The sequence below is a fragment of the Strix uralensis genome, chromosome 4, assembly GCF_047716275.1.
Source record: "Strix uralensis isolate ZFMK-TIS-50842 chromosome 4, bStrUra1, whole genome shotgun sequence".
NCBI classification, from domain to species: domain Eukaryota; kingdom Metazoa; phylum Chordata; class Aves; order Strigiformes; family Strigidae; genus Strix; species Strix uralensis.
In genome coordinates, this window is record NC_133975.1 from 102239245 (window position 1) to 102262039 (window position 22795).

Consider the following 22795-nt stretch of genomic DNA (forward strand, 5'->3'; position numbering starts at 1 on the left):
CTCAGCATCTAGCATGTGGACACTGTGACCTCTGAGGCAACTGTGGTTGTAGTTGCAGGAAGTCTGTATATTTACAAGTTCTTTAAATGTCTGACAAAAAGATTTCTTTGCAAATTGATTGTAATTCCTACTTCACACACACAACTTCTGCCTTGTACAGAACACCTCATCTAAGGGTGCATATTCTTTGGATGCATCCAAGTTGACCTGGAAATGTGAGGAAACATCACCTAGTATGCCTTCCTTTTCTTGGCTTTGAGTTCCAGACTACTGCTTTCTGCTCCCAAGTCATTAATTTAGTTTCTTTGTGAGTTTGCCATCTACTAATGGAGTTAAATATAGAAACGTAATGGGGGACTGACTGAGAGTATTGTACATTCCTGCATATTTTTGAATGTTGTATTTTCCAAGTGTCATTAATTCCATAAGAAAACTAAGATATAAGTCAGGATAATGTCTGTCTGTGAAGGTATTCTTGTTTTGAGAGTGCTTTTGAGGCTGATTTTTTTTTTAATGTGAGCTTGTTTTGAGCAAGCTAGTTCATGTATTTAAACCTATGTTACCCAGCTGTGAAGCATGAACAGTGGAATTTGCCTACTTTCTCACAGACAAGTGGCTAATAGCCATAGATTTTTAGAAATGTAAAAGTATTGTGCATCTCAATAGTTGTGAAAAGGGGAACACAATTCTGGATATCTAGCAGTTTTGCTTTCTGCTCTTCCCATTTCTAAGTATAGATTCATCACCCTAATCTTACAACTTTCTCTGAATTTCCTGAAATGTTAGGACCTTGAAAACCAAGTCTGTGAAATTTTTCCTTCATTTTTTACTGAGTTCTGAGAATCAGAAGGGGTATTTCGATTTTAAAGATATAATGCTTTCTCATGACGCTTTGCGTGTTTAATAGAAACTCTTCCAACTTTCCACTAACGTATATGCATTTTTTAGGCAGGGGAGGATGTTTTCAGTCCAAAGTGAATATGAGAAGGCCGTTATCAGACTCAAAGCAGTTAATCTTGAACTGGCCCATTTTCCAGATGGAACTTTGATATACAAAACTTCCCATTAGGATTAAGGTAAAGTTGAGTTTAGCCCAGGAACTTATTAAGAGCTCCTTATTTCCCTGTGAAAGACTACAGTCACTACTAGTAGGTCTCGTATTGCCTATTAGAGGTTTTCCAGTCTGGAGCTGTGAGCCAAATGCCTACTCTAACTTTTCACTACTTTGTGTCATGAATATGCTTGACTGTACTTGCTTTTGAACATACTTCCTTTTGACAGATTAAAGTATAAGGCCTGTGGATATATTTTACATAAGCATGGGTTTTTAACATCACCTTAATTATTTTTTTTTATTGAGATTCCTATTCATAACACTTGTAGTGATCATCTGTGGTAAGTACATGTAAAGATACAATGCCATGAGTAAAAGTGGCAGGGTTAGATACCTCAGCAGTCCTTAATTACTCACTGAGGACCTTAAATCCTTTTTCAGAAGAAATCAGGAAGCCTGAGACACCTAGAAATCCTTAGGGATTCAGGCTTGCAAGCTCATAATTCACTTTTGAAAAATGCAATTAAGGACTCTGACATGTGAATTCTGGCAAACCTGGCTACAGTAGTGCAATACTCTCACTCTCCCTCCTGCCCCTTCTCCAGATGTCTCCCTGTGACAGAGCTGGCAGAATGGAGCACGGCAGCTCTAATTCACAGTTGGACCAATTAACTTAAACATTAAGATAAAAATTGTGTTTAGGTGCTTTTGAGTGTCAACTAGAAAAGCTGAAATGTTCTGTTTTCACTCTGTTATAAGGCCAGTAACAAACAGCTGGGAGTTGAGACAATAATATCTTAAACTGCTGCAGCTGTTTACTTGGTAAGTGTGAGCCAGGTCCCTTAAGTCTATTTTTTCTTAAGAATATGTCAGTACACTTTCCACTTATTAAATTTAGTGACCTAACTGCTCAAAATTAACTCGTGTTTCTGTATGCCTAAGTCAACAGAGGAACCAGAATGAACTACTTGCTATTCAAAGGGTAGTTATTAGGACTTTCTGAAAAATCAATCCCCATTAAAAGTGTAAGAGGTCGTCACCAATAAGTCACTATTCATTTTGGAAGTTATAATGGAAACTATTTAAGTTATAGTTGGAAAATGTATCATAAATTCATATTGGAAAATAGTTTGTCTGGAGAGAAATACTTCAACAGAATCTGCCAATTTTTGTCAAACTTTGGCAGCACACACGTGCTTACAAATTTCGGTATTTGCCTTAAAGGCACGTTTTCATCGTGCCTGTTTCCCTTGTAGCTCCCCTGGTTGGCGTCTTGCCTGGCAGACTTCTACAGCATGAGGCCTCAGGCCCTCCAGGCTCACAGCAGAGATAGACACCCTAGGGTGTAGGACCTTAGTGCTTGGATGCTCAAGCAAAACATGGGACCTTTCAAAATAGCAACTTTTTGGTCTGAAACTTGAGTTTTCTTAAATTCTTAGTTTGCAGATGTGGTTAGTGAGGCAGCAAAATAGTTTACACTTCTCATAATGTATGGACCATATCTATTATGAAGAACATTTGTTCTTCAACAAAGCAAAGCACAGCAAAGATTCAGGAAGAAGCACAGACAAATATTAGCTCACCCAGTAGACCCTGATTTCAGCATTCACTTGCTCCAGTTGCTAGGAACAAGCTAAACAAAAAGCAAGGTGAAACTCTGCATACCATTCAGGTGTCAAATTTGTCGCCACTGAAAAGTGCCTGATCTACCAAGACAGTTCCTCTGGTTTACATTTGATTTGGTTGAGGTCTTCCCCATCTGGCACATGCACAGTAAACCCCAGGAATATGAAACTTGGTTCAGATGTCATAGGTCTGGTCATGAGGTAGAAAGTTGCTAGTGCAGTATGTGGCTGGCTTCCTGTGTTGCTAGAATAAACTATAGCCTATCTTTCTGGGGGAAAAAAAAAAAAAAAAAAAAGGCATCTCTAGGAAAGTGATAAATTGAGCAAAGTTTGGGGTCCTGAACAGCTACAGGGACAGGTCTCTGGCTTATCTGCATGAAGCAGACCTTTTCCAGGGTGTCATTATTTTGGTAGTCCTATCTGAGTAGTACAGCACCATAATCCATAATTACTGAACTCTGATGTTTCTCCCTGTGTTTTATGGACTGAAGTAGCATATGTGGCTTAATCTGCCTAGTGATTAATTCTTAAAATTTCCCTAAGAATTTTCCCTTTTTTTTTCCTTTCCCCCTAATTTTATGGGATGTCAAGTATCTGATCCCGTTAGTCCAGTAGGGGTTTGGGTTTTTTTTTCAGGTTATTAGCGTTTTCCATGTCACCTCTGTAATTTCATTGTCCAGGATAAGTTCAGGTGTGCAGAAGAGGTGCTGATTTATTCATAACTTGGTTTGTTTAACCTCTCAAACAAAAAAAGGACTGTTGACACAAAAACCAGATGGTTATTGCCTTGCCATGAGGTCAGGATTTACAACTTTCTAACTAGTGGAGAGGTGAGATTCTAAGAAGGCTTTTCAATAGTGAGGTGTAGAGGGGAAAGAGGAGGGAAGAGGAAGAAAAGGGGAAGGCAGAATATCCAACTAGTTTTGAAGAGATCCTACTAAGCTGAGAACAAGGAGGTCTGATGTGGTGTCTGAGACAATGGGAGGCAAGGCCCACTGACAGGAATTCCCCTCCATCCTACAATTTGAAGGTGTGGATGGATGGCCACACGTGGCTGAGCAGCTGTGTGACAGTTAAGCTATACAAGCTGTGCAAGTGCATGCTTTTTGCTCACCTTGTCTGCTGAGTTAAACTGTCTGGACAAGACACTGGATAAAGAAGAATGAAAAAAAGAAGATGGCAGAAGTGAAAATGGCAACTTAACATAAACCAGAAGTTCTAGCTTGCAAGTATGTGTTGGCTACTTCACTCCACAGCTAAGCTTTGACACAATAAACATGTCTACAGATGTATGATTATGTGTACAAATGTGCTTGATATGCATATGATATGCAGTAGCACACAGAAAAGGAAATACCATCATGTCAATTTAACATGATCCTCAAGTCAGTATTTATGTGCAGCATAACCATTGTTGGTTTTGCTTCTGTGATACATGTGCAGGAACTGTTGGCCTAACGGAAAATGTAAAGGCCATGGAAATATTACTACAGAACAGCCTACCATTCCTTTTTCCTGAGTAAAACAAGCAAAGGAAAATCATGTAGGACAACACAATTCCAATTTTACTTCAGTACACTTTGATGCTGATGTGTCTGGAAGAGCAAGTTTCCATTTAGGCTTTGAGTTAGGAATCAGTGAATTCATCTGTCTGGCTGAACTGCAACAGTTCAAATTTCACAGTGCAACAGTTTTGAAACGCAGCAGGGAAAATTTTAATTTATTATATTGGCTAATGGCAGATTATTTTTTGAAAAGCAATGAATATTTGCACAACAAGTTCCTTAAAGCAATGAAGCAAGCCTCAGTGCTCAAAAAACCAGGCATGGGGAGAAAAAAAAAAGTATAATATGCCCCTAGTAATAAAACAAGAGTTCCTTTGAAATGATGTTTAGTAGCTAGTCAAAAAGTTTCTCAGAGTAATAATTTTACTTTTGTCTCTGTTCTGTTGGCAATTTATCAAAAGTGCTCCATGAGATTAAGTATGTTTACCAACAGAAGTCTGTCTAGTGTAAGTACTGTGTCCTTCCTTTATTAAAAGTTGCACTGTTTTTAGTTTTGTCACCCAGCTTTAGAGACGCCGGTGCTGCAAAGTAGTTTTACTTTCTCTTTTAATCTCCTGACTAGTGCCCCTGCTTGAGAACAGAGTGCCAGCACGCTATTTGATATTTTTGAGAAATATTTTTGAAACAACTGTGTTGAAAATTACCTTTCCTCAAGGGTTGGTACACTAATTGTAAATAAAACCAAGCCACTAATAAAATCCTGACTCACCTAAATTGATCAATATGAAAGCAGAGCTCTAAATATCTGTTACTGGTTAACATAGAGGAATGAGACAGCAAAATTAAGGCACTTCTATGAGGTTATGGCTCCTTATGAACAGTCATGATACCAGCATTTGAACAAAGTCTATATGATTCCGATAATTTCCCTCAATTTAATTTTTTAATAGTTAATTTGGCTTGACTCCTTTATTTGTCAATGAACAGAATATAACCTTTATATATCTGTGAATCCACCACTCCACATTTAAGTAGACTTCCTTTTAAATATATACACACATATACACTTTTACTGACAGAAATTTGATAATCAAATCAGCCTATTTTTATCTTTATTTTACTGCCAATTTAAGATTAAGGCTGAATGAAAAAGAAACAATGGCCAGTGATTAGCCAAATTTAGCCTTGTCGGAACATCCTGACTGAAAACACAGACATTACAGCATGGCAGAATAGTCAACACATTTGAACTCTGCCCAACCAGAGCTGTTTCAGAACATGTTACAAGACCAGCATTATCAGGAAGCTTCCTTCAGGGTCCAGCTGAAGTGGAAGATTTCTTTTTTGGCAGTGGGAGTTGGGAAAAGAGGTGCAGAGGAGGGAGAAGAGATTTATAAGTAATTTTTCACAATACTTTTTTATTTTCTATAAAATATAATCTTTTCTGTTTGAATAAAGGTGCCTTTTCTTCATTTCTTCTACAGTACAAACTATCTGATCAGCAGAGGAGCAAAATACCTAAAAAAAATTCTGCTGGCTTTGGCCACATTATGTATCTGGCATAAATTTCCTCTCACAAAGCTCTTCTTTGAGGAAAGAATGGATTTATGTACTGAGAAGCTCATGATTGTAATGTAAAGCCAAGATTTGATCAATAGAGGTTTGTCATATGTGGTTATTAGCTCTTATCATTGCATACTTCTGCCTCTCATCCCATATATCCTTTCTTTTTTAACCTCAATACCTGTATATCAACTGTTTTCTTCAGAGATATCCTGTCGCATAGAATAATTTTCAGCTTGTCACTGGCACATATTTTACAGTGCAGCCTGAACCTCTCTCACAGTTAAAGCTAAATGGGTTAGTGTTGGAACACTAAGTTAGAAACGAAAATTAGTATCTTTAAAGTTCTGAAGGGAAGGAGAGCAGGAAAGATCCATATACCTTGTCAGTTCATTGGAACTCAGTGGAAAAGCAGAAGCAGCACATTTCTCTAAAAACTAAATTCCCATTAATGTGTCCTCAACTTCCCTACTCCCCTAGTATGTTTCAAAACTGATTGAAGTTACGATATAAAATCAGTCCAAGTAGGTTCTTACAAAATAGGTTTTACAAGTACGCAGGTTAGCTGGCAGCATTTTCCTGCCTACCTCCACATAGGCTTCTTAATGATGAACTAATTTATTCCACCTACTTTTGATATAATTCTGATATATATTTTAAACAGAAAGATTAATAAAATGAACCTATTTTATTAATAAGACTTTTATTGAAAACATACACAAAGTCAACAAGTTATTTAGCTTCTGAATGTACATATTAGAGAATATTCATATTAGAGAAGAATACTTTAAGAAAAGGGAAAATACAACTGACATGCTGCAGTTTACATTACTAAGGCATTTAGGCTTAAGAGCAAGTTATATTGTGTGTATGTGTCTGTGTATCTATATACACAAACACACAAACACGTGCACACAGGTCATCTGATTTGAAACTGTACAGTACTATGCAATTTGTTATTTTTTGCTTTTTCTATTTTTTCAACACTAAATAAAGCTTTTATCCAAATGGTGGAAGTTGTTCACAGAACAGCAGTTATAATCTACTCTTCAAGAGTTTGCTTACAATTACAATACTAACGATGCACAAAAAACCCCCCAGATCTTCATGGGAAAGTTCTCTCTTACCAAAATGAGGCTCAAGTAAGAAAAACACTAGTTTGCAAAGGCACCGTGGAGACAGGTTTTAATACATTAAATACAACATGAATCATTCACAATAACAAGTTTAGTGTTTCTGGGAACTTTTGTAAATACAACACAGTTGGTCACACAAAAATGTTTCTGTTGATTTGTCTTGGCAACTCAGATACATCAACAGTGTAACAGCATAACAGCTTTGTTCCCATCTGACAGAAAATAATGGCAGTTCTGCAAGGCAAACGTTAAACCTGACCGTATGTATTTATTAATTCCACAGTGTTTTGACAGATTATAGGGGATGCAACTTAAAGGATGCTGACACGCTCACTGAGGGCTTTCATTTCTGTTTCTTCTAGCTTGGTGTTTTCATTATGGTTAGCACTTGGACTGATAAGGTGTGCTGGATACTGCAATCCATGTTCTCCTGAATACTCTTCCCATCGGGAGTCATCACTTTCATGGGTGATGTAACGTTCCCCCATTTTACATTCAAGTTCCCTTAAATCTAACCAGGTTTGATAGTCCTGAAATAGAATAACAGTATTAGTTTTAAATTTCCCAAAATAAATGACATTCCCTTTTACTACCAATAATATGCAAAGTGCTATTAACTCAGCAGTCTAAAGGTCATGCATCCATATTGCTCCATAACAGAAAAATCTTATAATTAATAAATATGAAATCTGCCTATAGAGATAGGTTTCATCTCTAGATGATTGTTTGATAAATTAATTTTATTAAAGTCTGTCATAAGTATAGTACGAAGATATTACAGGTTGTTTTGCAGAATGTATGGATAGTCTACAGATTTCCGTAATATCTAAATGAGGCATGGTGGTAACCATTCCTCACACTAATCACAGCATGAGTAAAGAAGAAGAAACAACTTTAAATCATACATGTACATCCTAGTGACCTATATCAGATGGTCAAGACAGTTGCTTCATCTCAGTAGAATGGTGCAGGATATGAATTCAGCTTGGGCTAGGAAAAAATCTGCTTTTCCAAACAGGCAATTTACTGGTGTGCTCAAAGAGACATGTGCATCTAGATGTCAAGGTACATTTGCACTCCATGTTGACAGTCAACAATAAAACTGAAACTGGTTTGGTTCTCACGCTGTTTAGACCATCATGCTCTGCAGATTCTGTTCTGCCTAAAGCATATCTCAAGTTTAATAATTAATTTTCTTATTTCCACCCAAAGCATACATGAAACTGCAGTAATAAAGCCAATCCTAGCCCCATGGAGACTAACCTCTGTTCACAATCCTGTATCCAGTTGTCTTTTTTCTCCTTCACCTTGTCTCAACCTAAGACGCACTGGTCACCTAGCCAAAGCACCAGAAAGCCTGCACACTGTAAATGCACGCAAGCCTTCAACCTTAGTATCTCACATCCTTTGGTCCATTTCTTACACAGACATCCTCTCAGAAATCACCTTGAAGTCTCACTGCCCTGCACCACTGTTATCTTTCTTTAGCCCACAAGATTGGGCTCTTCTGGAAAGAGGACTCATCTCATCTGTTGTGCTAGAGCTGCTCCCATACTGCCTCACCTTGCTTCACCTCCGCTCACTTTTGCACAAGTGATAAAAGCGGATGTACATAGAAGGACCCTGTCCCATCATGTCAGACAACCAGCATCCTTGCTGCAGACCTTAGCCCAGATCACCTCTCTCCCCAAAGGCTCAGTCAGACAAATGCATTCTGCAATGGTTGCCAGGGAGAAGAGCAGTCTTGGAGAAAAAGACTGGAGAGTGACAGGAAATCTGGGAGGAAGAAAGCAAGCCCAGGGGAATGTCCCTGGAGAAGGTGGGGTGCAGGGTGGGAAGTTGCAGCCCTTTTCCTCCTATACCAGCAGGTCACCCTCTACTTTGAGAAACAGTTGTAGCTATAAGGTACTGGAGTAGGACTCAGTTTTCAGTTTGGATAAAGACTCCTTTTGTATTGTGGATTATACATCTGATCTGTGCCATGATTACCTTCCTAGATGGAAATGTGGATACCTTGGAAGATCCTGCACACTGATGTCCCAGCCTGGCCTCAGCCTGTCCCCGTCCCCAGGGAGGGGCTCAATGCCCTGGCCTGGGGCTGTCCCCTGCCTGCCCTGCTCCCTGGCTGGGGGTGGTGGGACAGGCCCTGGCTGCTCACTGCACTGGTTCTGTGTGTCGGGTTTGTGTGTGGCGGGGTTTTGGTAGCGGGGGAGGGGGCTACAGTGATGCCCCCTCAAAGCTCCCCCGGCTCTAAGTCAGACCTGCCTCTGGCCAAGGCCGAGCCAATTAGCAATGGTGGCTGCACCTCTGTGATAACATATTTAAGAAGGGGAGCCTGGGAGGAGGAGTTGGAGTTTTGAGGGAGATACCTATGCAAATCCCAAGGTGAGTGGAAGACAGGAGGAGTAGTGGGGGAGGGGTGCTGGAGCAGAGACTCCCCTGCAGCCCATGGTGAGACAGCAGCCCATGGAGGTCCATGGTGGAGCAGATGCCCACCTGCAGCCTGTGGAGGACCCCATGCCAGAGCAGGTGGATGCACCCAAAGAAGGCCAGGACTCTGTGGGAAGCCTCTGCTGTTGTAGTTTGGTGGTGAGAGGATTGTAACACGCAGGAGGGACATACACTGGAGCAGTTCATGAAGAACTGCAGCCTGTGGCAGGGACTCACATCAGAGAAAGTTCATGAAGAACTGTCTCCTGTGAGAGGGACCCCATGCTGAAGCAGAAAAAAAGTGCAAGGAGCACTCCCCCTGAGGAGGAAGGAGCTCCAGAAACAATGGGTGATGAACTGACCACAATTCCCATCCCCTGCCTCCTGCACCACTGTAGGGGAGGACGTAGAGAAATCGGGAGCAAAGTTGAGCCTGGGAAGAAGGGGGATGGGGGAAGGTGTTTTTTAAGATGTGGTTATACTTCTCACTGTCCTACTCTATTCTGATTGTTAAATTAAGTGGTGGTGGTGGTGATGTTTGAATTAAATTGATGTTCTTCTTCTTCCCCTAAGGAGTCTATCTTTTGCCCGTGACCACAACGGGTGTGTCATCCCTCCCTGTCCTTGTCTTGATTCCTGAGCCTTTGTTTTATTTTCTCCTTCCCATTCCTGAGGCTGTGGGGTGACCGAGCGGCTGCTTGGTGCTCAGTTGCCCTCTGGGCTCAAACCATGACATTCTGGTTTAGGTCTTTAACTTGCAGTGATTTGGCTGCTGCCAGGATAAAAAAATCACCATATGAGGAGCAGAAGACAGTGGCTGTTAGCATCTCAAAAAATCCTAACAGTTCAGTTTTTAGTTGAAGATTTCAATTGAAGGTGGGTAATGTATTTTCCTGGAAGGCATACAAATTCACTTCTGATGACTGTGAAGTAAAAGCCCGTTGATTGGTTTTAATAAGAAGTGAATCAGGGTAGACTCCAGGCAATGAGATAATGTAAGTCAAATGACTATAGAGTTTATTTTAATATACATCAACTTCTCAGTGGACAAACAAGATAAAATATTTTTGTAGTGTATTTTGACAACGTGAGAGAGTTTAGTATTGGAATCTAATACTTCAGAAATTAATGAGAATCTACAGGTAAATTGGTGAAGGAGTATGAGGTTCTCAGGATCTGAAAACATATTCACATTTGTAGATTTGCTTAGATTCTACCATGTTTAAAAAAGAAAATTTGTTATATACTTAGACCCTAAATGCATAAGAAAAAACATGGAATTTGTAGCAATACCTGTAACCACGGATGGCTTAATGTTTTGTCCACACTGTAGCGCTTTCTCATTTTCACTTGCAACAAATTATTTATGAGATCAATAGCTGAAAAGAAATAATATTGGAAAATTTCAGTTTAAATATATTTATTTCAACTAGGACATGCAAACAGAGAGACAGACATGGCAGTTGTAGAAAAGAGTACAGTTATGTCTTCTTACTCCAGCTTTTCACAAACTGCAGTCTGTTGATGTCCCTGAAGGTACCCATGCAACCCTTCCTCTTGGGATTCCAATTGTTTTATTAAACAGTTGCCAGCTAGCTAGCATATTGTCTACCTCTGTGTGTTCATTTGCAGGTACACAGCAAAGACTGAAGACAATTCTCAGTTCCTGCTCAAGTGAAACAAATCTCATATAAGTGAGGACTACAGTATTTCTTCAGGTACCACAGTAAACATATATATATATATGTATATATTTCTCTGAGACTCTCAGTATCACTTTTAGAAGACTGACAGCAGCACCTTCCCAGGCACTGAGTGGAAGAATCAGGTTTTGTAAGTCACTAAGTTGCAATGCTATTCTTTTGAACTGAGCATTACTTTTACCTGCTAGTCAACAGTCACGTTTCATAAAGGCAAGACAAATGTCTTATTTCTATGTTTTTGAAGAGTCAATGATTCACTGAGGTTATAGGTATGTGTGCTGTGGTGCCTGAAGGGAAGAGGCCCATGAGTCAATGACCAGTGCATGGAGCTGCACTGAGTGATTCATTTGGAAAAATCTCTGAGATGAGATTGCTGAACTTAGAATGCATCTACTAAAGCCATTAAAAAAAAATTAAAAAATAAAAAATGACGGTATAATGAAAGGTTAAATTCTATTCTAGGTGGTGCTAAATGTTCAGCATGTGTTTTGGGGGAAGCTTATTGTTATAGAATAATTGACTGGCCACAACGAATTATAAGATCACTGCAATTTTCCCACTTCATCACAATATCCCTTGGCTTGTCCAAAGTATGCTGGTTTACATCTTTATTTCTTTGTATATATCATGGTGACAGGGAAAGTCAGTCTTGAAAGTAACACAGAAACATGGCATTACCAAGGGGAACTGGGTCTGAAACATGTCAGACGATCATTGTTGCCAGCTGGGTATTGAAGGAGCTGAATAATCGATCTTGTCTGTTTTAAGAGCAGGAGATGGGACAGAATTCTTTAAACTGGTCCATCTCTGAAGTTGTATTTTGTGCAGCAATATGGAAAAGCTTTTCTTTTTTTAACAGGGGCTTCCTCTCCCCAGGCTCAGTTTGCCAACTAGAGCCTTCTGTGTGTTTCTGCCATGGGACAGAGCACAATCAGCACAATGTGCAGGAAAATGGGACTGTATATGGCAGCCTATCTGGATGTATGCAGTAAGTTTGACAGACAGACCTATTCTTAGCAATAGTGGATGATCACTAAAGTAGCCCTGACTTTGTGGTGCTGAATATTATCTTGGAAATCAAAGCAATTTTGGTAATGAGACAAAACAAATCTCAGGAATTCTGACAAAGAAGGCACTGCCAGAGGTTCTGAGCCATGCTTTACCAGGAGCAGATGGTCCTAATTTTACTTTTTCTGTTGTGGACAAACAGATTTTTAGCTACTGTCTCTTTTAGTGTGAAGCACAGTTCATGCTGAATTCTCTAACTCATGTTTATTTTGTGCCCTCTCAAATTGTCTGTGAAGTGGATGTGGGATCAGAAAGCCAGTGGATAGCCAATACGACCACTACTGATAGATGGTAGCACTCTGAAAACTCATTTGTTTTCCAAAATAGTTGGGTTGATCTTTTTCCTCTTTACTGGTAAGAGAAGTTCTCAAGTTCCAAGCTATGAGGAAGAGACGGGAAAGTCAGTCATACACCACAGTTCAGTTACAGAGTGACTTCTGATATAACCTGGGAAAAAGTAATGGCCATTGTTTTTATCTGATGCTTGGAAGAGGAGAATATAGTCCTTATGCACTGCACTAAATCTGGGTATCGGCAAACATCAGCACCTTCTGCAACACTGTCACCTTACCCTTAAATTCAGCAGAATTACATTAAGACTTCAGTCTGGTTTTTGATAAATATGCCAGTACTGAATGTGAATTTAATAGGGTTTCCATTTGTTTATTATCTTCAGTGGTATTCAGGTGTATATGATCTTCAGAGATAATTTTTAATCATTTACTATGAATCTCAGTTTGGCAAATAGGTCAAGAACTTGATGAGAGCGTTGATTGTCCCGGGAACTGATTTCAGTCAGCCAGCTGTTGAAATATAAGTGCATGTTTCCCAAGATGTGCCTCTATAACTGCCAAGTACCTACTGAATATTCTTCCTGCCATGGAGTACCGATAATGTCTCTATTATGCATCTTCTGTCCAACCCACTGGAAGCAGATATGACTGTAAGCCTTACAAGTGATGAAGTTATATGTAACTACTCAGCCTCCCTCAAGTTACAACAGGATGATGACCCCTTTGCCCTTTTTTTTTTCCTTCAGGACAGTGATATATTACATGTAATAACATATTTGTATTCTTGGGAGAAATTGCCAATGGTTTGTTGAACGGACCAAAAAGGCATTGGTGTAGAAACAATCACAAGAGAAGGTACACAAAGAAGGACTGGGAAGGAAACTAAGATGAACATGAAAAGGCAGCTTCACCAGATGGTCAGAATTGTCAATACTGAGCAATCATTTGTCCTTGAGAACAGTTTACACAGATAATCTGCTTGTTTCACCACTGGAATATTGCTGCATCTGTATCAAGTTTTGGTGTTTATTTTTAGTTCTTTATCTAGGGTTCTTTTCACCAGGGAAGTTTTGAGTATCACTCGCCTTTTAGCAATAAAACCCCACAAATGTAATGTGACTATTATGAAGACTTAGGACCCAAACTATCCGATACAATTCCATTCACTTTAACACTAAAAGTTTTCAAATGTAGGTCAAGAAAGAGATCAACCATTTCAACAGCAAAAAACATTTGCTATTTTTCACCAGGAAATCATGCAATTCAGGAAAAGTCACTTCTCAAGTGTAAGAGTTCTGAGTATCAGAAGTGAAGGTGCAATCAATACATATTGGCAAGGCAACAAAAGGACAGTGCTGTGTAAAGGAAAGCAGAAGCTAGGGAGTTCAACACAGACAGGCTGAGACAGGCTGAGTGCTGGAACTGAAGGATTAAAGGATTTCCTTAGGGATCTGGAATAGTCTGTTAATGAGAAAATTCTGAAGTTAGCTGGTGTTAAATTGTAGAGGTTCAGACACTGAGAAGTTCTGTGGGACTATTTAAAGGAAATGAGGAAAGATCCTGGTTATTCTCTCTGTTTCATCTTACAGAAAAGCCACTCTGTCCTGACAGCCACTATCTAACATAGTCTGGTTTGGCTACAATTCATATAAGATGTACAAACAGTGAGATTCATGTTGACTCCATTTCTGAATTTTTTAAAAAAAAATAAAATAGTTTGATGATTACACTTTGAGTTGCACTGATTAAAACCACTGGAGATAAAAATTTGCAAGGTATTAACATTTAGTGTAGACATACAACTCACGTGTGATTCAGGGGACCAAATTAGGGCATCAACTGTTAGGAAATTAAATTTTCTGTCTAGGAAGATAAAGCAGTTTTGGGGAGAGGGTAGCCACTACACTGTATTTTAAAGTAAATTTTATGAATTTTCACTAGAGACTGATTTTTTTTTTTTTTTTTTTGTTAAATCAGGTTTTAAACTAATCCTTGTCAGACATTTTAGGAGTTTATTAAGTCTGACAATGGTCTGTACATCATCTGTGGGAATCCAGCAGGTCATCATCAAGGAAGCAATGAATGGAAGTTCTGAGAGGATTATGGTACTGCTCTTTCAAACACTTTTATGGGCTCCTGTTTACTTCCCATGATTTAAGGATAGGACAAGCAGCCAGCTGAGGGCTTATCAAGTTCCAGGAACTGGAGACTTTGTTAAAGGGGATAAACTAGCCAACTACTCCAGTAGCACGACTACTGGTCATTTAGATAGGTTTAGAATTAGATAGATTCAGCAGAATCCCTAACAGGAAGATTCAAATGCAACTTTAAAAAGCTGTATGTCCCCTTGATTTTAGGAAAGATTGCTCTTTAGTTGCATTTTACTGGAAAGAACCTCCAGAGTCAGGATGTTGATGTTTCTAAACTGCTTATGGCAGTTTATTAGTATGGCAAATAATTGCAGTAAAGATACAGTAACAATTTTCACTCTAACTATCAAATTAACATGATAATAACAGTTTTCATAGGAACGACTGCTTTAACTTGATTAGAATGTGACCCACACATTAACACAAAAGTTTACAAAATATCTGAAAACCCTATTATGAAGCTACCATTCATTTAGTCCTACCATACAGTCCTACATACCATTAAGCTTTTCACTTAAGTTACAAAAAAGAAATCACCTTAAGAATATCAAGAAAAACAGTCCTAAATTAACAATAAACGTATACTTGGTCCAGAATTTTTAAAGTACACCCATAATATTAGTTACCTTTACAGCCATCACTTGTAAAAATTTAAGCTGCTGCCATTAATATAAAATTTAGGACTTCCTAGACCCTGGATTTTTTTGAGTATAGCTCTATTGATTAGTGGTATAATTTTTTCATACATGTAAACTCCTTCCCTACTGCTGATTAATACAGATTTGTGACAAATGCTCTAGTGTACATGCAGTTATTCTGGCAAAAAGTAAACTTCAGCTGGCAAAGCTTATTATTTTCAGTGACATGGATTCTTAAGCTGTACTACTAAAAGAAATCCTTGGCAATTATAAGATACACCTTTACAAGAGAGGTTTTCTAATACTAATCTATACTAGCAAATGTGTAAATAGAGCCAAGTCTTTAGTTTAAACAGCTAGTTAAACATTTACTGAGGCAGAGAGCATCTTTGAGCTATAACATGCATTTGACCTCCTCATACTTAATGTTCATTCATGTGACTTTCCCATTAATACGTGAAACAGAGTTTCTATTCACATTATGCTGAAACAAGTCTAAATAAATACTGATTTGAAGGCAGCTGTGGTATTTATTTCTGACTCAGAAGCACTATAACAGGCACACCATGATCAAATTTAATGTATGGAAGAAACTGCATTATTTCTTCCCAAATTATTTAATATATGAAGTGATGTGAAGCACCTAATCAACAATGTGCACATTACATAGCTCATCAGGCTAGTAGTAATAGCTGTGTTGGTAGCTGAGGAAAAAAGAATTATGAATACAATGATTTATGAAAATTCCACAACATAACAAAACACACCAAGCTTGACATAGCACATTTTAGGACCACGCAGTTCAAAAGAACAGCCACCACAGTGAAGATACATGAGATAAAATACACTAATACGCAGAGAGACAAGGGACCTCTGTCTTTATATTTAGCAGTATTTATTTTGTAGCCTGTAGCTAAGTCAAATTACATCTTTTGAAGAGATGCAAATTTGGTGGACTGGAAGGTCAAAGTCAGAAACAAACAGTAATGCTGTTGAAAATAGGCTCCACGTTTGACAGATTTGAAATTTAAAGCTATAAAAAAGGGAAGAATTCTGCAAGTAGATTCCTCTGTATGAATATCTAGTAAAATTCCACAGTGAAGTCTGAATTAAGGTCAAATTGTCATATAGCAATTCAATGCACTTGGAAATGTAAGCTGGCTTGACAGTCACTGAAAACCAAATAGAAATAGCAGATTGTGTGATGGAATGTTGAATGGCTGTGACAAAACCTGTTTTTTTACAAGACATCCAAAGTTTACCACAGAAATTACCTCTCTACAGTAATGTCTTACAATTCTATTTAGACATACAAACACAGTTTTGGGGAGTATTCTTTCAAAAGAGAGAAGCTATTGGAAAAAGGTAGGAAAATGCAGCCACTTAGTGGGGGTGGAAATCAGAATTCCCCATGGAGGAATCTCTAAAATTGTATGTCCACACACAATCTCTGACAAACCTTAAAATGTAAAGCAGTTGGGTTTGGTGAAGTTAGAGAAGGGATTTTGTGCATGAAGGCTAAGCTTTGGGAAATAACGCTCGTAGAAATGTTCTGAATGGATAATCAGTTTGGAAAAAATACATTTCTGAGAGCTATAAAAAATTAAAAGGTCTTAGTTTTTATAGGTTATATTTTAATGGGGGAAGAGGACAGACAAAGCATTACATAAAAAAGCTAGAATTTCTCAGCAGGAAGAGTTGATGAGATTAATCCAGATGTTATAACACCAAATAGACACATTATGGAGAGGAAAGAGTCATAGACAATGACTAGACCACAATCCCGAGTGGCAGAGAAGATAGAACTGTTGATAGCGGCTAAATGACAAAAAAAATTATCCTCAAATGGATTCTGCCTTCTTTCTTGGCTTGTGACTGTAGATTTTTATAATAAAAATTGCTAGAAAATGCTATAGAAAAAGTAATTCTCCAGTAAATAAACTAACAGAGACCACACTATTACATTCATGACATACTTTTCCTCCAAAATACATTTTTTTCCCATATGTTTTTGCTCTGAACATGCCAGACTTAATATTTTAAGTGTATTATTTATATTATCAGGCAGTTTAAACTGGTATGGGTCATGTGTTTTCACAAATCTACTACCTCATCAATGCAGTTTAGAATTTTAAAAGTTAACTGAATTTTACCTTAAGATCAATAATTGAATAAGGAACACAGAATGAGAACATTTAGGCTACTTTACCACTGTTGCTGCTTTTCCAGACACAATGTTTAGGTATGACCTATCTCTTTTTTTTTTTTTTTCCTTTTAAACTTTTGCTACCTTCTGCATTCCAGCTCCAAAATTAACATGCTGTTGCATGGCAATATCAGAAAAAGTATCTACTAAGTACTAAAACCAAAGTGGTGATAAACACAGCATCATTCACTCTAATTTGTGCACCATCCATTAAACGGCAAGAAATATGTGATTTTGCTAAAAAGTAAAATAGATGAGCTTTTAATTCTGCTCTGATTACAATAAAAATAGAAGTAAACATGGCAATAACTAAGTTTAGCTATTCTTGAACTTTTTACATGAGTAATGGTCTGAAAAAAGCGCTGAAATAACTACAGTTGAAAGTTTTACATCCAGTTTGGTTTTCTGACCCAGAGTAACAGTCATAAGCAAGAAATAAAAGGTTTGAGTAACAGTCGTAAGCAAGGAACAAAAGGTTTAAGCACTGTTCTGCTTTCCTCAGCATTGATTTTTGCAATAGGCATGCAAAAATTCCTAACACTGCTTTCATTAGCCATTCTGTGACAAATTATATGCCCTTTAATAAAATCCTTGTTGCACAGACATTGGCAATACACTTGATTGGCAATCACTTCCCTTAAACTAAACTGAAAATTGCGTAAGAAGATAAAAAACACACAACTTTTGAAATTTATGGTTCCACTAAAAGTACATACAACAGAATTTCAAGCAAATGAGTTCCTGTGATTTAAGAAGCAGCTAGCTCAGGTATATCAGCTGCCTATGTTTGTTATCCTAACCTGGTACACTTGTGAAGTAATCACCTGCCCCCCCAATTGTTTTAGGGCTGTCTGTCTTATCTGCCATCACTTGCTTTGCGCATCAAGCAGGACTGTTGATATAGACAGCAATAGGGTTGAATAAACATTTCCTTCTCTTCTTTTTTTTAGCTCAAACTGATATGGAATTTTTTCTACGACTTCTCACTGTTCTACAACTGTTTCTAGGATTGTTATGAACATTCATAGCAACCAGTACTGACAAATTTCAGCAGTAAAAAAAAGAAGAAACAGTCATGCATATTGCATTTTATATGGTCAGAGAACCAAGCATTTTTACTGGCATGCATAAATCAGAGTTAATATTAATTCTCTTAGATGGTAGCCTAGCTCTTCTAAGTTCACTGAAGTCTCAGTTTCTGCCTGCTATTACCGAGGCAAGTAATATAGCCACTGGATGAAGGTACCACTTTTAAAATCTAGCTGTAATGTAAAATTCATAGAACCCATTGTTAAAGAGTGCTTGGACCCAGCACTGTCTTTTGGATGTATGAGAAGAAAGCAGTAAGTAATGGAGAAAGAAAAAAGAATATTCACGTCAGTTTTACTTACGGTAACCTTTTGACAAATGGCTCCTATTTTTCAAATTCACACAGCATAACACTTTAAAAAGATCTTTCTTATCTGCATTAAAGATAATATTTATTTTGCCTGTGACAATGATACTTGTCTAATCAATTCTGGTTTCAATTTTTTAATGCTATAGCAATGCTGCAAAATTTTGGTTGAAGGCTTCTGTGAAGACTGTGGTTGTTTATTATGTGTTAAAGTTCTCTTAAATATTTGTAAAATTTTAAAATGTCAATAATTAAATTGAACTACCAGCTGGATCTTCAGTATTTTTTCTTTCTCACAAGAGAAAATCACTTCAACGATTTTGTTTTCATTTTAAAACAAAAAATAATGCTTCTTGCAAGAAAATATCTGTGTATATCCTTCACAACAAACAGCAATTTCAATCATATCAGCTTGAAAGAAATAGGCTGATCAATGTTTATTGACAAAGACCTTGCCAGATTCTGTGGCAGTATCACATTCCACACTGGAATATAACTCCCTTACAAGCTTGCATGGAAGAACTAGTTGATGGTAATTATTGTCCTCTTGGGAAAATTACTGTTATGATACAAATTCCAGGAAATTGTTGAACAAGAATCTACTGTGCCTTTAAAATAAATCTATTATGGATCTTTTTATATGAAAATTTAAAAAATTTTAGAAGTAATCATAGTCATGAATGTTAAAACTTCTGTTGAAAAATGTTCAAGGATTAAGAATAATTGGCAAAAAGAATAATGGAAAAGATATGGCAGGCAAATAACCAATTCATTAGTTTAACCTGTTTGGGAAGCTGGAAGAGCCTAATACAAGCTAAAGGAAGATTTTCAAGTGCACAAATGCAACTTCTTGGGACTGAAACTAATTATCTGTCTAAATTTTGTAGATTTGTAGGATTTAGTGCAAAGAAATCTATGAGCCCCAGTGAAACTGAAATGAGCTTCATGTTACCATAGTTTACATTTAAGTACACGTTCCTTTTCAAATTGTTTTTACTTGCCATGTTAAGTAAGCAACTTCATAAAATCTTTAAAATCATCTGTGTTTCCCCTCAAATGCTTCAACCATTTGTAGCATCAATTATCATGGCACTGTTCAGAACTGTAATCCAGATTAGATGTGTTAGGACACTGGATACAGATTTGCATTTTAACCATGCTATATGGTCACAGGTAACAGCAAGGGGATGGCACCAGCTGGTGCTCAGGGCCCATGCACCTGCCCTCATGTGACCTGCGCAGGAGTGTGCACCAGAGTAGCTGACCTGAGAAAACCGTTCCTTTATTTCCCCTACATAATCCGGAGTTTGAGTTCAATTTTGAGCTCTAAAAATCGGCATTATCAAGAAATACTTGGATAGAGATCTAGACTCCAACTCCCTGTGTTAAATAAACATAATGGATCTGTTCAGACTTTTTTCAGGTTTTTGTTTAGCACAACAGAATGGCTCATCAGATAGCAATTCAAAATACATAATAAAATCACAATGTATAAGCAGGCTTTAATTTAGTAATTTGTTAAAGTGTGTTCCTCCCCATCCTTCTGCATGCTTGCAGCCTGATATCTATTAGCTCTTAATGAAGGCAGTGATCCTATAAAAGGAGAGATAACACCCCAGTAGGTGAGTTTTCTGAAGGTGCTCTACTGAATCTTCACCTTTGAATGTAGAAATTGATCTTATGTCTACCACAGTAGAAACTTGTGGGAGACAATTTCTTGCAGCCTCTTCTGTGTTGATTGCTGTTTGCTTATCTCTAGCGCCAGAGAAAGCATTGCTGCCAACAGATTCTGTCAGCTTACATATCAGAAGTGTGTGGAGGTTCAGGAGGACTTCAGTGTGTAATTGTGCAGATTCATAGCTTTTTTTTTTTCCCCCCTCCAACAGATCTCATCAAACTTCATCTGCCACTAAGATAAAATAACAGACAATGCTCTCAAAGCATTTTTCAGCTGACAATCTCACATGGGTATAATATATATTATAGTAAGCAGGAGGCACATTTCTCTAAGCTACGCTTAACATGCAAGTTAAACATGTCACCTGAAACCCAGAAAAACTGTAGTGTAAATAATGAAAATTGTAAATGCTAATATCTTTGGTACATATTACAATTCAGAAAAAAAAATAAGGATCTGATGTTTATGTTTCCTTTGCTTTAAGACTTATGAAGCAATCTTGCAAAAAGTTAAGGACAAAGATAATGATTAAAAAAAAAATCCCAAAGAAAATCAAACTGCCTGAAAATGTTTGGTATGTACAGGAAAATGTTGGTGGAACCAGAACTGGTATTTTTGTTAAATGCCCTACTTTGTTGTGTTTAGAGACACCTTTAATAGAATTCATTTACCTTCTTTAAAGATGTTCATAGTGAATTATTCACATTGTTCTTTCACTATCAAAAGTCTTTGACGCCATTGACCAGAATTCTAGTTTCAAAAGTCTCACTGGTTTTCTCCAAGCCTTCCCTCCCTGCATAAAGTCTCTTCTATGACACATTCTCACACTGTTCTTGAAACCCCATCTGCTTGGGGTTTTTTTGTTCAGTGTTTTTTATCTTCTCCACAGAAAGACTATCAGGGTACAGCATCCTACTGAATGGAAACTAAATTACTGGCACAAGTAGAACAAGAAAAAGACTGCAGAGGCACTAGAGCTGAAAGAAGAGGTACAGAAGTAAATATAAGCAACACCAGTTCCACCAGCTGAGGTTTCCCACAAGGTTCTATAGCAACCCAATCTGTAGGTGGCCATGTGCCTCCTTCAACACCTCCTGGAGATATCCCATGCTAGAGGATTACGCCATATGCAGTCTATACATGCTCTGCAGGAAATGTCTAAAGCAGCTGATAGCACAAACCAGAGACATTACATTATGGTACATTACAGTACCTTGAAATTTCAAATCTTTTTTTTCCCCTTTATGTACAGGGGGGAAAAAAAAAAGCAAAATACAACTACTCTTTTTTAGCATTTATATAAAACCAGCCACAAACAGGTATTACCTTCATGAGAAATTTCTTTCCATGGATTAGGTGGGTACATGAAAGCGGCATTCTGGATTTGGTCATGTATATCTTCATCTTCATTGAATGGAAAGGTACCACTGAGGCTTACATAAATGATGACACCCACAGACCACATATCCAGAGATCTGTTATAGCCTTTGTTTCTCAGCACTTCTGGAGCAAGGTAGGCTGGTGTTCCTACAACTGAACGCCTAAATGATTTCTCTCCAATGATTCGGGCAAAGCCAAAATCACAAAGTTTTACCTGTTTAAAGAAAAACGCTATAGTAAGACAGACATTATTTTTATTATCAGATACATAGTTGAGGAGCTTTTATCACGGTTTAGTTGCAAGATGCATCTCTACTGTTCCTTCAAGGATACTTTTTTTTAAGCTCCTCTTTGAGAGGAATACCCTTACTCCACCATGACATTAGACCAGATTACCAGTCCATTGCATCTCCCTCTATTCCTTCACTTCATGAATAAACCACAGGAAAATCAGTAACACAGGACATCTTAGAATGAAAGAAATACTGTTTTGGATGGGCCTAACAGCTCAGGCTCCTGGCTGAAGTAATACTTATTCATTCATAGCACATGAACATGGCAAACAGACAAAGTGTTTTATCTACAGCTGTTTCCTAAATCAAGCAACTTGACAAAATTCAGTTCTTGAACTTCCACCTTTATTTTACTGTGAACCTTGTTACACCCTGCCTCTCTACAAACTTCCTTGTCCGATTTCTTCAGAGGGACAGATTTAGCTGCTTAAAAATTCTCACTTAACACTTCAGTATAGATACTTCCTTTCCAATTACTGATATTGGTATTATTTACAAATCATCTGTAGTTCTCCTTTTGAATACGGGCAGTTGGAGGAGATCACAGACGAACTCTGCAGATCAAAGACAACAGGAGCTGATACAAATACCTTTAATGAGAAATACAGCAATGACCCAGAAAGTATATTTAAATATTCTGCAATCTACCTGGCATTTAAATTCATAAAAGTAAAGAA

At 37.8% G+C, this 22795-nt stretch overlaps 1 protein-coding gene across 4 annotated transcripts in view; it reads right to left on the reverse strand.

Moving 5' to 3' along the window:
• Window positions 1-6433: 6433 nt before the first annotated feature.
• Window positions 6434-22795, reverse strand: part of PRKD1 (protein kinase D1) — a 150905-nt gene continuing 134543 nt past the window's right edge. For all 4 annotated transcript variants that reach the window (XM_074868212.1, XM_074868214.1, XM_074868211.1 and 1 more), the window contains 3 exons: window positions 21772-22039; window positions 10607-10692; window positions 6434-7413 (listed from right to left, as the gene is read on the reverse strand). In XM_074868212.1, coding sequence (XP_074724313.1) covers window positions 7195-7413; window positions 10607-10692; window positions 21772-22039 — 573 coding nt within the window. In that variant the 3' untranslated portion in view covers window positions 6434-7194. The remainder of the gene's footprint in view (window positions 7414-10606; window positions 10693-21771; window positions 22040-22795) is intronic.